Here is a 15947-nt window from a genome sequence, read left to right as displayed (position 1 = left end):
TCAGCATCTCATTGTCAGTGTAGCGGAGTATAGCGAGGTCGCAATGCAGAAAAGTGAAAGCTTGGCTGAGAACTCCATTGAGGCCATGTGCGGTGGAAGATTTCTCTAGGCAGTACTGGTCCTATGATTCCACTGCGCATCGTGATGGGGCAAAGATTTGGTATGCACGGTTTAGGGAGCTCGAGCTCCATACCTGCCAATTTTTAGTGCGCAAGCCTTCACCTTTTTTGCAGACAAGACCTGTATTGAGCAAGTGAGTCTGCAAATAAATGTCCACAACATTTGCGATGAACTACAGCAGTGCATGCTGTATTGATTCCTTCCAGATGTGCATTTCGTCGAGAGTGCGTAGCCTGTGATTTGAGAGTATTTGCGGTCTCAAGGCGATATGAGTCGAACAGTCGGCTCAATACGTCAACAGAGATGAGTCCGATGATTCTGCAAAGGAAGGCTTATTAAAGCCTTAGCTAAATGACATGTCGAGTATGCATGGCAAGCCCGAAGGACAGAAGGCATGAAAGCAATTGACCTCCCGGTGTCACTGCCCACGACGTTCTGCCGACGACGGGCACCAAACCCAATCGGGCACGCGCTTTCCGCCTCCAACTTTTGGCAACGAGCTCTGCTCGACCACAATGATTCTTTTCAATGGAACAACAACATGCAATAAATACTGTGCCTCCGGCAAACGGCACGCCGGCTGTACCGTCAAAAGAACAAGCTCTCAAATCGCTTGCTGAAGGTGGTAGTGGCGATGGCTCTATTTTCCAGCAGCTTACAAGCAACCCGTTTTTTACTGCTGGTTTTGGACTTGCAGGTCTCGGCGCTGCTTTGCGAATTGGACAGCAAGGATTGAGAAGGGGAGGAGAGTTGCTCAAAAGACGTATGCTGGTTGATCTTGAGATTACCAGACATGATGAATCTTATCCATGGGTTCTTAATTGGATGACACGACAATATCAAAAATCACTTTCAGAATCTACTGAAAATGTGTATGTTGGTCTTCAATCCCATGATTAGACTAGTACTGACTTTAACAGAAAACCTGGAATGATGGAAGCTCTTATACGACGCTTCACCCCAGGCCTCCATCACCTTCAGATCAAGACAGCGTCCCAGAAGACTCCAGGAGGCGCATCACATACACACTTTTCTCTGGTTCCTGGACATGGAAAACATATCCTCAGATTCAAGAATGCTTTCATTGCTGTGGACAGACAGCGTGAAGGGAAATCTTTCGACGCTCAAGGGCAGCCGTTCGAGACTATCAAACTTACCACTCTATACGCTCACCGACACATCTTCGAAGACATGTTCTCAGAAGCACACCAGTTGTCTATGCAGAGTATCGAAGGCAAGACTATGGTCTATACCTTGAGGAACATGCAATGGATGCCACTAGGAGATGCCAAGCGGAAACGACCTTTTGATTCGGTTGTGCTGGAAGAAGGAATGGCAGAAATGATCCGAGACGATGTGTCAGAATTTCTCAACGCGAGAACTTGGTATCTTGACCGCGGCATTCCGTATCGCAGAGGCTATCTCCTGCATGGCCCACCCGGGACTGGAAAGACTTCGTTTGTACAAGCATTAGCCGGCGAACTCGACTTCAATATCGCCATGCTCAGCTTGAGTCAACGTGGTCTTACTGATGACTTGCTCAACCACCTGATGCTCAACTTGCCGCCGCGCACTTTTGTCCTTCTCGAAGATGCAGATGCCGCATTCAACAACCGAAGACAACGTGACGAAGACGGCTTCAGCGGTGCTACAGTCACCTTCTCTGGTCTACTGAACGCTCTTGACGGCGTCGCCAGCGCAGAAGAACGCATCGCCTTCATGACTACAAACCACATCGAGCGACTCGACGAAGCACTTATCCGACCGGGCAGAGTAGACATGACATTGCGTCTTGGCGAAGCGACACTTTGGCAGATGGAACAGATGTGGGACAGATTCTATGCACCGTTGGACACTGACGGCAGCAAGAGAGCATTGTTCCTTGAGCGCGTTCAGCAATATGGTCTGGTCAACTCTGTCAGCACGGCCGCTCTACAAGGATTGTTCTTGTACAATAAGGATGACCCTGATGGTGCTGTGAACATGGTTGGACAGCTACTCATGGCAAAGACACCAACCATGGAGGTGCCCAAAAAGAGTTAGAATGTGTAGGATAAGGAACTTGTATGATATGATTGTTGAAGACCTCTCTCATCACCTTATAGCGCGTACTCTGTGTTGCAAATGCTGTTCGCCGAGACAGCAACCAGCATAGATCCGGACTAACCGAAACTCACTCAATCCTCAAAGCTTTGCCTAATTTGTCACCACCAACGACTAGCTGCTGCCTAACAACACCCTGACCTCTATGTGAGATAGGTTTGAGTCCACTGAGGAGCAGAAAAATAGCCGTGGTGGTGTAATGAATTATCCACATCCTACTCTCACGCAAAGGGCAGACACTTTCTTTGGTCTCAACGCTGTGTGGCTCAAGGACGGTTGGTCCTGAGCTCGATTTTAGTTTGATTCTCTTTCTGATTCTTGTATTGAAACATGACAATGCTTTTAGTACGTATACGTAATTCTACAGTAAATGGCTGTCTGCTCCCTCGATTTCGGAGTTCCTTTTCAAATCCTTGGGATAGTGTAAAAGCCGATGTCTGGGAATGCGCTACCAATAGATATGGGTAACAATGCAATACTGCATCAGACAAGCTCGCTCTACGCCTTGAGACGAAGACCTTGCAAATCCTCCTGCGCATCCTTGATCAAGAAGCTGTGAGGTTCGACATTAGCAACACCGCCTTCCACTCATAAAGCATGAGACAGACAAAACTCACCTATACCACCAAAGTGTCGGGAACACGGTCATCAAATGCCACAAGCTATGCGCATCAATGGCACCCCACCAAGGCGGGAAGTCGAACAGCTCCAGACTCATTGCCAGAATAACCCATGCGACAATCATACCAGGCCAAGCCGCCCACGTTCTTTTTGTCTTCTGGTATCTGCTGATACTGAACCCGCTCCAGATGATGTTCTGGATGATCCCAACGACGACGTTTGCGGCCATGTTGTAAGTATAGTCGAAACGCCAGAAAGATAAATAGCAGATGTGCGCCAGGTAAAGCGTAATACACAGCAAAATCCAAGCTCTGAGAACACTAGAACGTTTTGGTGTATCCTTGTCCAGACGGAATACCCTCACCACCGAGAGAAACATTCCATACATGACAGACGCACCAGCACCGAAGTAATCTAACTTTTCTGTAAGGCTGAAGTCTCTGGTGTGGAATATACAACTGAAGATCCAGCTTGCGAGTCCGAAATACCCAAAACCCAAGTAAAATTTGCGGAGTGGGTAGCTGGCCGGGACCTTCTCACGCAGCACTTTCATGCCATGGTCATGAGCCAGGAAGTTGAGCAGTGAGAAGATGACAGAGAATGGCTCTTGCATGCCTAGGAAACGGTAGAAAGGCCATTTGCCATGGAATTGAAGGACGGGTTCGCGGTAGGGAGGTTCGCGCGCGAGGCGTTTGTCAGTGACGACATGTTGGCAGGAGTAATCGCATTCGGAGGGGCAGTCCCAGAGGAGGAGGCGGTGTTGCAGTGCTGTAGGTAATTCAATATAAGCTTCTGTCGTTTCTCTATTCTTGTATGTCCTTTATTTCCTTGCTCTTTCTTGTTTCTGGATCTCAGGGGGTCGGGTCAGGGCTTACAGATCGCTGGACCGCCAGGTTTGCAGTTAGTCGCTGTACATGTCTGTGATGCTCGTGTTAGCCAGCAGCTCTCTATGCGCGTCTAAAGCTTCGGTCGCAAGTCAAATATCCATACCTTCACACAGTCCTTGAAATCTGGCAATCTGTCGCCTAATGATGCACTGGCAGTTGCAGCCAGAGCAACCACCACGGCAGCTCTTAGTGCGTTGCCTCGAAGATGCATGTTTGTGTGTCTGGCATGCTTCAATACCTCCTGAGATTCGGGCTTGTACATGCCGAGCCTGGCCCTGACTATGATGACAAGCGCGCGCCAAAATAAGCCGAACTTAGCTGTTTTCATACTTTTCCCTTCTTTAGTCTAATGCATATAAGAGGGTCCCTATTAAAGTAATTATCTATAATATGGTATTCTTACTTATATAGTTTTTAAAATAATTTTTTAAAATTCTATATATAACTATAATTATTTTTTAATCTTTTATTACTATTTCTAGTAAAATATATTATTAAGAAATAAAGATAGATATAGATCTAAGCTATATAGTAAACTATAGATAGAAAGATAAAAAAGTAGAAAAATAGTAATATAGTCTTATCTTACTATAGTAATTATACTAAACTACTATTTTAATATTATTTAATTAAAGATTCTTAGTATTATATATACTATATAAAGTAGCTAGTTATTTATACTTAATAAAGGCTTTTATTTTTTTAAAATCTTATAGTACTATCTTATACTTACTTAACTACTTATTAACTAGAATTAAAGTCTTATTTTACTATTCTTTATATAGTTAAAAAAAGTCTTAGGGCTTTAATAGCTAATTAGATTAGTATAGATAGTAGTTTTTTAAGCTTTTTTTTCTTTATATTTTTTTTATAGATTAGATTAATTAGCTATCTCTTTCTTTACTTACTTAGTTATTATAAGGTTCTAGATAGTCTTTTTAGCTAGATTAAAAAAGCTATTAATTAATATAGTAGACTAAATTTACTACTATTACTAAAGCTAGCTTATAAGACTACTAATTTTAAAGATTACTTTTACTATTTCTATACTATCTTATAGTATAAAAGGCCTTAAAATAAGTATTAAGTAGTATTAGTAGTTAGCTATAGTATCTACTAAAATAGTCTACTATAATTATATAGACTAATAAATAGCTTTAAGAATATTAGTTATTTTAAAAGGATTTTTACTAGTCTTAAATTAACTAACTATATATAGTAGCTAGTACTTATAGTAGTAAGCTTTTTAAATATAGATAAAATCTTAATCTAGTAGCTAATACTTTAATATAGTATTTAGTAAAAACTAGTAGATAATAGTAATTTAAAAAGACTTTAGTTTAATAGCTTTTATAGTAGCTATATAAGCTAAAAAGTTATCTTTTAGTAAAAGAACTTTTTAGCTAGTTACTTACTAATTAAACTAGTATAGTTACTTAACTATAATATTAGTCTTTATCTATACTTTACTATTCTAGTATTAAAAGAAATTAAGTAAATTAATATTAATAGTATTAGTAGTATTAAAAGCTTAATATTATAGTATAGATTTAGGTATATTAGAAAAAAAAATAGCTATAGTTATAATTATATATAATAGGCTATCTATAGATAGGTAGTAAAACTAATAGATAGGTTTACTAATAGAATATAGCTTAAAGAGCTATAATTCTATAGATAGATAGATAGAAAGACTTTTCTAGTTAAATAATAGTTAAACTAATAATTAGTTATAAAAATTATAATAGCTATTATAACTCTAGAATAGGATTATTCTAGTAGTAGCCTAGACTCTAGATTATAGCTCTAGGATCTAGAATCTAGTAAAGTTATTTTTATAATAGATATACTTAAAGCCTTATTAATTAAGCTAGCTTTACTATAGTAAACTTACTTTACTATACTATATCTCTTTTTAAACTTTTTAAACTAGCTATTACTAAATTAAGGTATTTTTATACTATAATAGACTAGTAGTTAATACTAGAGATAAAAAGCTATAGTCTTAATAAAATTATTTTATATTAGTACTTAAGTCTAAATTAAAGCTACTACTTAAAAAAAAATAGGCTTTAAGCTCTAGCTAGTACTATATATAGAGTCTTTTAACTAAAAGACTCTTATTATACTAGTCTAGCTTATTAAAGTATACTAAGAGACCTTTAAAAATAGTATCTTATAATAGTTAATAGCTAGATTACTATTTAAACTAGCTAGCTAGCTATTATTATTTAAGTATATAAACTTAAAATATAATACTTTAGCCTTAGCTCTATAGTAATATAGATCTCTAGCTAGTAAAGAAAAGTAATTCTAGAAGTCTATAGAATTAACTAAAGATAGAGATACTATTTCTACTAATAAGAGTATAACTATAGTATATAGTATAGTAATTAATTAATTAAAGAAAGAGTATCTATAGGTATAAGTTTTAGCTAAATAGCTTATACTACTAAGGCTATTTTACTAAGTCCTATCTATAACTATTATAGATATATCTATAATAGAATCTTACCTTATTATAATATAGTTATAATATCTATAAGTATACTAGGACTATACTATTTTTAACTTATAATACTATTATATATAGTAATAAAGAATTCTATATTACTTAGTAGTAATTATATATTACTAGTAAGACTTTAGATATACTATAGTATACTTAATATAATAATAATTAGCTCTAGAAATAGTTATATATTAAGAGAGTAAAAAATAATAATAGTTATATAGAAAAATTAATAAATTATTAAAAATAGTTATTTAATTAGAAATATTATTACATAGATAATTACTATAATAAGGACTCTCTATATCTAGAATATATAGGAATTATCCTTATAGTAGCAGGACTTACTAGCAGGTTATAGAATTTAGCTATAATATGATAGCTAAGATTAGCTTATATTAACATATCTACTTAGCCATTAATTTAGGGTGAATAAATTCAAAAAACAGCACAAATTACATCATTGGGCGTCTGGCGCAGTGGTAGCGCGTCTGCTTTGCATGCTGAAGGTCTAGGGTTCGATCCCCTAGTCGTCCATAGTTTTGCTTTTCTCGTGAAGGTGTTGAGTATTTGTTTTGCTCGAACAGAGGCCAGCACACATTGCTGGGGCGGCCTTGCTGATGGAGAAGCCAAAGACGGGCTTTTGAGCAAGGGTTACAAGATTCCGTTTGAAATGACAAATCTCTGTCACTACGTCTAGTCATCGCATCACATTTGATTGTTTTGTTTCCTTGGCTTGTCTAAGCCCTTGTTCGATACAAATGAGTCTCTCGTGAGCAGAGACCGGAAGGGCGCTGATAATAGATACCCCTATATGCTCTAGAACATCAAGCATGAGCAGGATATAATGCACAGAACTTCGAAGCTCAACGAAGTTAGTTACCTGTGTTTAAGCCCGGCCGTTGAGCTTGAATAAACAATCAACAAGAGATGCTTCCATCAGACGCCTGGAAGATGCAAATCAGGATGAGGTTCCCGAACCGGACAAGCGCACTCGCAGGTATTGAAGTCGCTGAGTCCATGCCTTCGACCTAGCAAGGAGTGAGAATTGGGTCACTGAACACATGCCTCTTTCCACTATCCCCTGGACCTTCTTCTGATATTGGGAGGGGAGTCTGGACTTGGGGATAGGAGTATGCCAGGAGGTTCATTGACCTGGCAGCTTTCTCTTTGCGGAGGTTGCTGCGACAAGATGAAGTATGATCAGGGCAAAGCTCTGTGGAAGGGGGTACGTGGTTGGCCCTGCGATTCGCAGTCAGCAGCTTCGGTTTCACCTCAGCAGCTGTGTTCGCCTTTTCCTGAATACGCCGTGTCGATGTTTTGATGTAGTGAATCCGAAAGGGACATCCGGACGAACGAGGAAAGAACGTAACTCCGGAGATCATGGTTCCTTCGCTGAGCGCTGTACTTTTGTCAGATAAATTTCTGAACATCGCCCGTAACACTCTGATCATGCGGCAGTGTCAACCACCAGCTCTCGAGTTTTGAAACCTCGTTCGTTCATCGATGGTGCCGCTGTTACTACCAAGGCAAACACAGATCACGCGGTGACTTGTTAGAAAACGCACAATGTGCAGAAGTGAGAGGTAGCAATCGTAGCCATGACCGTTGTTGCTCTTGTTTGGAATGATGCTGCCCTTAAATACTGGTTAGAAGCCAGGCGTCAAGGCAGATCAGTGGTGTTTGCTTGGGTGCGGGCCCTAGCTTATGAGACGTGAGATCTGCTGATGGGTGACTTGCTTGAGGATGCAGCTTTGAGCGTTCTATCGAGTATTTGTCGGGGCAACAGAAGTGCTCTGGTTTACAAGCTCCGTATAGCCTGGAAATCGTCATCTGCGTAGTGTTTCGTATTCTGTGACGGTGAAAAGCGACACATATTAGAAAGACAAAAGGTGAAAAGAAAACTTGGAAATAATTCTTGCAGTCATTGCGCATGTTGATTGTATACCTGCTAATCTCTAGCATTTTAATATCCATGCTCGTTCGTTGTCTGTTCCTCGTGACCTCGATGCACGCGGGCATGCTTATTATACAAAGTCAAATCAGAGGTTGTCCATCTCACTCCGCATCGGAGTGTGAGACCATGACATAGGTGTCCACCATAGACCTTGTCTCATCGGGTGGAAGGGTTGTGTTGGTCGTGGTTCGAGGGTCTTCTGTTGGTCTGTGATCTATTGTCGCAGTCTATGCGGTCTGATCGACAGCCATGCCATCGGCATCGTCCTCAACAGCCTCTATGCGGCAAGCTGATGGTACCGAAGCTTCCTTGTCAATCATTTGGCGCGATACGGAAACAATGTTGTCTTCGAGCAGATCTTGGCCGAGAGTTTCGATGTCTGCGATGGGTTAGTTATGAGCTTGATAGATAGGACGAGACTACATACGCTTCTTGGGGTCGACCTTGCCGACGTATCTTGTGCGTAGTTGATCCTTGGTCAGTTCGGTCTCTTCCTTGACACGCTTCTCGTAACCTTCGGCCAAGCTGACGAGCTTGTTGAGCTTCTCCAGTGTGCGATCACCCTCAGCCTTAAAGTCGGGCATCTCCAGGGCTTCTGTCCAGACACTCTTGTGTAGGTTCATGAGCATAGCCTCTTCTCCACCCATCTGACCGTTCGAAGCACCAGCGACGGCTGATGAAGCACCGTTTCCTGAACCACCACCACGACCCTTGAGGTAACCGACGGCGATACTGTAGTAATGACGATTGAGACCGTGAATCAGAGCTTGGATGGAAGGCTTGTTGAGATGGCCGACGTTGGAAGTGGTTTGGCGAGGCTCTTGACCAAGCATGAGAGTCTGTGGATTGATGAGGCGGAAGGCGTCGATGACGACCTTACCCTTGACGGACTGGATGGGATCGATGACAACAGCCACGGCACGAGGGGTGAGTTGTTCGAAGGATTGCTGAGTATTTATATCAACGCTAGACAGCCAGCAGCCGAAACCGGGATGTGAGTGGTACCAGCCGACGACAGTCTCAGGACGACCAGTTTGACGGAGCATGTCCATCATTTTTGTTTGGAAGACGGGGTCGACAGCTTCGACTGAGACACCAGTACCGCTTTGAGGCATAGCAAAGACATCGACGACACGGACAGTGTAGTCATCGACGAATTCACCGAGCATCAGACCCATGACTTCCATAGGGACACCAGCTCTTCCGTGGCGCAGCATCTTGAGGAGAGCGAGAGATGAGATGTAGACGGTTTCGGAGTTGTCGACGACATTGCCGTCCTGCTGCATACCACCAGCACCGCCTCCCATGCCCTGAGCGGCGGCCAGCATTCGCGAAAGGCGATCCATGATGACGTTTTGTGGTTGTGTGTGTCTTGTCCTTCTCTTTCAGTATGCGCGGAGGATGGATGTGAGATAGGAGCGAGCTCAAGTGAGAAATGGATGGAGGACGACAGGGAGATGGATTTGTTTAATTGAGAGTGATGGAAGCAGCAGCTCGGACGGCGACTCTCTAGGCGATGGACGATGATGCACGCCGCCAGCTCGACGACCTCCGACCTCCGACGCGACTTCCAATTCTAGCTCAAGCATGTTTGACGTGTTTGCACCTTCCCCGAAGCTCGGGAGTCGCGCTCGTAGAGTCGCAAGCCCGCCGAGCATTCACCTTTAACCATCAAAAGTCCTTGCCAGTCCGCCAAATCAATCAATTCGATCGCGTCGCATTCTTTTTGTCCATATCGCCTGCGCGTCATCCTGTCTGCGAATACCATATCTCCACAGCTCCGACCACGATAGCTTCGTTCAACTAGTATCGACGAGCCGCTGCAATGGCCAACTCGGCCCAGTATGGCCCTCCTCTGGACCCTCCTCGCGCCGCAAATGGTGCTCAACCCAAAAAGGTCGCCTACTTCTACGATTCTGATGTCGGCAACTACGCCTACAATGCCGGTCATCCCATGAAGCCTCACCGTATCCGAATGGCTCATAGTCTGATCATGAACTACGGCTTGTACAAGAAGATGGAAATTTACGTACGCCATCACCATCCTTGTCGCATAACCTGTCCGACCTGCTAACCATCTTCTAGCGAGCTAAGCCTGCTTCCAAGTACGAAATGACCCAGTTCCACACCGATGAATATGTCGACTTCCTCTCAAAAGTCACTCCAGACAACATGGACAGCTACGCGAAAGAGCAAGGAAAATATAACGTCGGTGACGATTGTCCCGTCTTTGATGGTCTCTTCGAGTACTGCGGTATCAGCGCTGGTGGCAGTATGGAAGGTGCTGCTCGTCTCAACCGTCAAAAATGCGACGTCGCCGTCAACTGGGCCGGAGGTCTGCATCACGCAAAAAAGAGCGAAGCCAGTGGTTTCTGTTACATCAACGACATTGTTCTCGGAATCATCGAACTTCTCAGATTCAAGTCGCGCGTTCTCTACATCGACATTGATGTCCACCACGGCGATGGTGTCGAAGAAGCCTTCTATTCGACCGACCGCGTCATGACCTGCTCGTTCCACAAATATGGAGAATACTTCCCTGGTACTGGTGAATTGCGCGATATTGGTGTCGGCAACGGTAAAAACTACGCTGTCAACTTCCCACTTCGCGACGGCATGGACGATGTTGCGTACAAGAGTGTCTTTGAGCCTATAATCGCAAAGATCATGGAGTTTTTCCGTCCTGATGCTGTTGTTCTGCAGTGTGGTGGTGACTCTCTGAGTGGTGACCGTCTTGGTTGCTTCAACTTGTCCATGCGTGGTCATGCCAACTGCGTTAAGTACGTCAAGAGCTTCAACCTGCCTACTCTGGTTCTTGGAGGTGGTGGTTACACAATGCGTAATGTCGCTCGTACGTGGGCTTACGAAACTGGTCAACTTGTTGGTCAAGAAATGGGCCCTGAGCTTCCCTACACCGACTACTACGAATATTACTCTCCTGATTTCGAACTCGATGTTCGTCCCTCCAACATGGACAACGCAAACAGCCCAGAATACCTCGAGAAGATCAAGTTGCAAGTCTTCGAGAATCTATCACGCACAAGATTCGCACCTAGTGTTCAAATGACCGACGTACCACGCTCACCACTTGTTGTTCAGCCCAACGAGAACGACCCTGACAATGAGGGTGACACTGAAGATTTGGATGAACGTGAGCGTCGCCTTGATGACAAGGACGACGATGAAAACCCAGACTCTCGCTACACCGAACGCAAATGGGATGCTCGTATTGAGCGTGACGATGAGTTTGAAGATTCTGATGATGAAGAGATGGACGCTCTTCTTGGTGTCAAGAAGCAGCCTGGCCAAGAACGTCAACGTATGAAGATTACCGACCACAAAAATCCCTTCGCCGATACTGCCGAAGGTCCTATTGAGTCTGGAACTGCCACCCCTATTGACAACACAATCCCACCAGCTGCTGCTCAAGCCGATCAAATGGTTGTCGAGAGAGCACAAGAGGCAAATGCCGCTGTAGGTGATGCTATCATGGCTGCTAAAGCTTCGGAAGATCCCCATGCTGTGCAGCCGGCTCTCGGCGAGGAAGTTGCTAGCAACGGAACTCAACGAGCACGATCACCGCCCAAGCCGGCGTCAACCACTGTACAACCTCCTGCAGCTGAGCCTGAGGATGTCGAAATGGGTGAAGATGAAGCTCCCCAACCACCCACAAACGCACCGAACGCAAGCAACACGGAAGCAGGCGCGGGACCTACTGCTACACCTCCACCAGAACCTGTAGTTCCCGAAGCTGCCACATCAGCTCCCGAAGACGTGGAGATGGGAGATGGTGCTGCCGAAGCAAAAGAAGAAGGCCGTCAAGAACGCGAGGCGGAGGATGTTCAAGGCGAGATGAAACGTGAGGGTGAGGCCGGTGGAATTAACTAGAATTTTCGCACTCCACCACTCCCTTTGGCATCGCGTTCGCCTATATCGATGCCAAGTAGCCCACCTTTGCCAGAAGAATCTGTCCCTACGCGTCGTTCAGTATTCTCTCCTTCATGGTGGGATGAAAACATTGGCGAGGATTGATCATCAGGAGTTCGGCGTACTGTTCCAGCTTGGAGCTGCATTTTTTTCCATCACAGCACGGAGTTTGCTGGTTTTACTCTTCGTTAGAGTGGCTGAAATGGCGAATGAGGACAGCAGTCGCGGTGTATCCTTGGATGTCACGAGTAGACTACGATTGAGACGTAGAAATGTTTATCATGTTCAACTTTTACGATGCGAGTCTTTCTTTTCCTGTTTAGCATTTGCTGCTCTTCTACAGCAACGTGTGGTCCTTCTCAATGTGGAAACTTGAGCCGCTTTCGACACCAAGCCGAATTCGGAAGGTTCAAGCGGTATCGCGAAACCCCGCCTCGATGATAACCTCGCGGGCAACTCTCGGGTGAGGAGTATAAGAGTTGTCGTGTGTCCTTCTTATCTTGTCCGTTCCATAGTCTATCATCTTGGGAGTATTCCAAGCTCAAGATCCGAGTCGGTGCTCAGAACCACAGCATTATATCTCCTTGATTTATCTACCTAGAGTTCGAGAGCACGTTCCAATACCATGTGGCTTTTTGGGTCTTCCAAGCACCGACAGATATGGTAAGCGGTACTCGCTACAATGGCGACCGAACAACACTAATGACATGTCACCTCTCAGTCAACGCAAACAAGATGAACGTGCTTCTCGTATAACGAATCTGCCCGAGTCATATCAGTCTCTCATCTCGTCCTCAGAACGCAAAATCTTGGATGCACCCATCGAGGAACTGGTCGAGGATGTCCAAAAATCGATCAAGTCACCTATTGATGTCCTGCGTGCTTATGGCAAAGCTGCCGTCAAGGCACAAGAAGCCACGAATTGCGTTACTGAGATCATGTTCCCAGATGCCGAGACTTGGATCCAGGATGGCAGTGTCAACCTGAAAGGTCCTCTCGCTGGAATCCCTGTCTCGCTTAAGGATTCGATTGTTGTTGGTGGCTTTGATGCTTCTGTTGGTTACTCGGGTAAATGCTTCAAGCCTCATGCTAAAGACGGCGCTATGGTGCGTCTGCTCAAGGATGCTGGAGCTGTGCCGTTCGTCAAGACTGCTTTGCCTATCACTTTGCTCTCTTTCGAATCAACGAATGATGTTTGGGGAAGATGCAAAAATCCTCACAACAGCAAGTACAGTCCTGGTGGCAGTACTGGAGGTGAAGGCGCCTTATTGGCATTTGGTGGTTCGAGAATTGGCATTGGATCTGACGTTGCTGGATCTGTTCGCGCTCCAGCTCATTTCTCGGGTTGCTTCTCGTTGAGATGCTCGACTGGAAGATGGCCGAAGTATGGTGTCGACACTTCGATGCCTGGTCAAGAAGGTATCCCTAGTGTCTTCTCGCCTATGACGCGAACACTCTCAGATCTGGTCTACTTCACAAGAAGTTTGATTCAATGCAAGCCTTGGACCTATGATCAGAGTGTGCATCCCTTGGCGTGGCGTCAAAACAACTACGATGAGTTCAAGGAGAAGAAAAGACTCAGAGTTGGTGTGTTGAGAACTGACGGTGTTGCCGACCCTTCTCCTGCTTGTGCCAGAGCTTTGCAGACCACCGTGGACGCACTCAAGCAACAAGGACATGATGTGTTCGATCTCACTCTCCCCGCTGCACCATACGCACCCCTCGACGCCCTGTCCATCGCTGCTCAACTCCTCAATGCAGAGGGTACAAGAACATACTCACGCTTCTTTAGCGCCGGTGAAACAAATGACCCAGGAGCTGCTAAATTGACTTTCTGGATGCGTCTTCCCTCCCCTCTTCGCTGGCTGTACGTCAAGTACGTCCGTTACATTCGCCGCGATGCTGTCTGGGCTCGTCTCCTGGAATCTTTCCACGAGAAGTCTGCATATGAGAATTGGCAGTTGGTTTACCAGCGCGAGTCATTCAAAAACTTCTGGTTCGATTGGTGGAATGGTATCAATGCCGATGGCAAAGGCGATATGGACGTCATGATCACACCTCCCAATGCTACTCCTGCTGTGCCTCATGACGGTATGAGAGATGCTGTTTCGTCTTGTGGCTATACCTTCCTCTTCAATCTTCTCGACTACACTTGTGGTATCATCCCTGTCACCAAGGTTGACGCTGCTAAGGACGCTCTTCCCAAAGATTTCGTCATAAATGCCAATGGAGTTGCCCAGGGAGCGTACAAGCATTACGATGCGACTAAGATGGCTGGCTTGCCTGTGGCTGTTCAGGTCGTGGGTAGAAGACTGGAAGAGGAAAAAGTTCTTGCTGTCATGGAGAGAGTAGAGCAGGCATTGAAGGACAGCGGAAGCGTCTATGAGTTATTGCAAGTGCCATAGAAGGGTATGAGCAAGAGGGTGAGGTTTGAGCAGTCACAAAGTCGTATGCTTCTTCCTCGATGCTAGCTGATTATCTACCTATCGCAATGCAGAAACGAATTTTGTTTTATGACAGTATCCGCTGAGAGTGACAAGATCTCTCTCTTTCCTTGGTCAACTGCAGAAAGTAGGATACATTCTTGCATCAGCACAGTTCAACCCTTGTCATCAGTGGTCGTTGAGATGCACCTTCCTACCAACTTAGTACACCAATGTCAAAATCGTTTCAATATCTATCCACCCTGCTCTGATGTCAAAACCAATCGTCCAAAAATGTCTGCCCACATGGCTTCGAATACTCTCGGCACTGCTATTTACTTTGAGTTCCTCGTCACATTGCATCCAGAAGTCGAAGCCACCCGCACCAAACGAAACTCCTCAGGTTCCGTATCGATATGACAGGCTGTAACATCGCATCTCTCGTGGTGGCTGGGATACTAAACGGAAATACTGCACGAGTAGTTTGATTAACAAAGACGATGAGAGGAGCGATGTGTAACGAACTTTTACCATCATCTGTGAGAAGGTAGAGCTACCTATATCCATCGAAACAGAACGCTCCAGGCTCTATAACAATCGAACAGACTGTAAGGTCGCATTGTTCATGTTCACGAGAATAGTATACGGAAATATTGCACGAGTCATCTAAGGTGTTAAGACGATGGGAAGAGCGATATATAACAGTATTCAATGTGGCGGTACCCGGCTCATGAAATCACAGTTTGCTATTTCGGTACTGATGAAGATGATTCTTGGAGCAGGAATAGTGATGGTAGTGGGTGGTCATGCTGGAAGGAATATGTTTGACTGCAAGACGAACGGATTAGATCAAGGAAAGAGACTCTTTCCTTTGATGTCACGACTAAGGTATGAGGTTTGCAAACGCCATATAGATATTTTAGAGCATGTTTTATGAACAGTGAGATGGTGTGCTTGAAAAATGCTCTGGCTCAATGAAGTTTGCTAGCATCTCCTTTTGCTCAAGAGTTGTGTTCTTTATCCCTCCAAAGAAAGTTGTTAGGATATGCCGATATCTTGAAAGAAGAAGGAGCGATGGATGAAAAGGATCAAGACAGATCAAAACGGTCCTTCTTTCCTTCTTGCTCAAGGAATCTTACTTATACTCGTGCAGCATTGATACTATATACGCTAGAAGTATGGCGAGTGCGAATAGTCGGTTGTCTTTGCAGGTGTCTCTTACGAGATATCGTATCAGTACTGGGAAATCAATACCACATTGTCAGCGGATACATCACTTCCACCAACATGGTGGAAGAGCTCCTACTTTCAGACTGGCTGCCCAGTATCATGTCATGCCGAATTGGTCTCACATTGGATCAAGAAGATCATCCAAAGCATGGCACGGTATAGCTCTC

General features: G+C 44.5%; 5 protein-coding genes across 5 annotated transcripts; 3 read left to right on the top strand and 2 right to left on the bottom strand.

Annotated features, from left to right (window-relative positions):
- Window positions 1–648: 648 nt before the first annotated feature.
- M437DRAFT_81689 (uncharacterized protein) lies at window positions 649–2163 on the top strand (the record flags this gene model as incomplete). Its single annotated transcript, XM_041027599.1, has 2 exons — window positions 649–992; window positions 1041–2163. The coding sequence occupies 2 exons, from the start codon at window positions 649–651 to the stop codon at window positions 2161–2163; spliced, it is 1467 nt and encodes a 488-aa protein (XP_040882863.1).
- Window positions 2164–2721: 558 nt separating this feature from the next.
- Window positions 2722–3616, bottom strand: M437DRAFT_40360 (Per1-like family protein; the record flags this gene model as incomplete). Its single annotated transcript, XM_041020180.1, has 2 exons — window positions 2722–2776; window positions 2841–3616. Coding segments are annotated over 2 exons (831 nt in total), but the record flags the coding sequence as incomplete, so codon positions are not given.
- Window positions 3617–8427: 4811 nt separating this feature from the next.
- On the bottom strand, window positions 8428–9546 carry M437DRAFT_40960 (Mov34/MPN/PAD-1 family protein; the record flags this gene model as incomplete). The annotated part of the gene is made up of 3 exons (XM_041020286.1): window positions 8428–8579; window positions 8628–8837; window positions 8901–9546. The coding sequence occupies 3 exons, from the start codon at window positions 9544–9546 to the stop codon at window positions 8428–8430; spliced, it is 1008 nt and encodes a 335-aa protein (XP_040882861.1).
- Window positions 9547–10052: 506 nt separating this feature from the next.
- Window positions 10053–11641, top strand: M437DRAFT_14406 (histone deacetylase; the record flags this gene model as incomplete). The annotated part of the gene is made up of 2 exons (XM_041018762.1): window positions 10053–10229; window positions 10286–11641. Coding segments are annotated over 2 exons (1533 nt in total), but the record flags the coding sequence as incomplete, so codon positions are not given.
- Window positions 11642–12752: 1111 nt separating this feature from the next.
- On the top strand, window positions 12753–14532 carry M437DRAFT_40349 (amidase signature enzyme; the record flags this gene model as incomplete). Its single annotated transcript, XM_041020177.1, has 2 exons — window positions 12753–12790; window positions 12849–14532. The coding sequence occupies 2 exons, from the start codon at window positions 12753–12755 to the stop codon at window positions 14530–14532; spliced, it is 1722 nt and encodes a 573-aa protein (XP_040882859.1).
- Window positions 14533–15947: the final 1415 nt, after the last annotated feature.

This window comes from Aureobasidium melanogenum (genome assembly GCF_000721775.1).
Source record: "Aureobasidium melanogenum CBS 110374 unplaced genomic scaffold scaffold_3, whole genome shotgun sequence".
Lineage (NCBI taxonomy): Eukaryota > Fungi > Ascomycota > Dothideomycetes > Dothideales > Saccotheciaceae > Aureobasidium > Aureobasidium melanogenum.
This window is presented reverse-complemented; position numbering and strand designations above follow the sequence as displayed.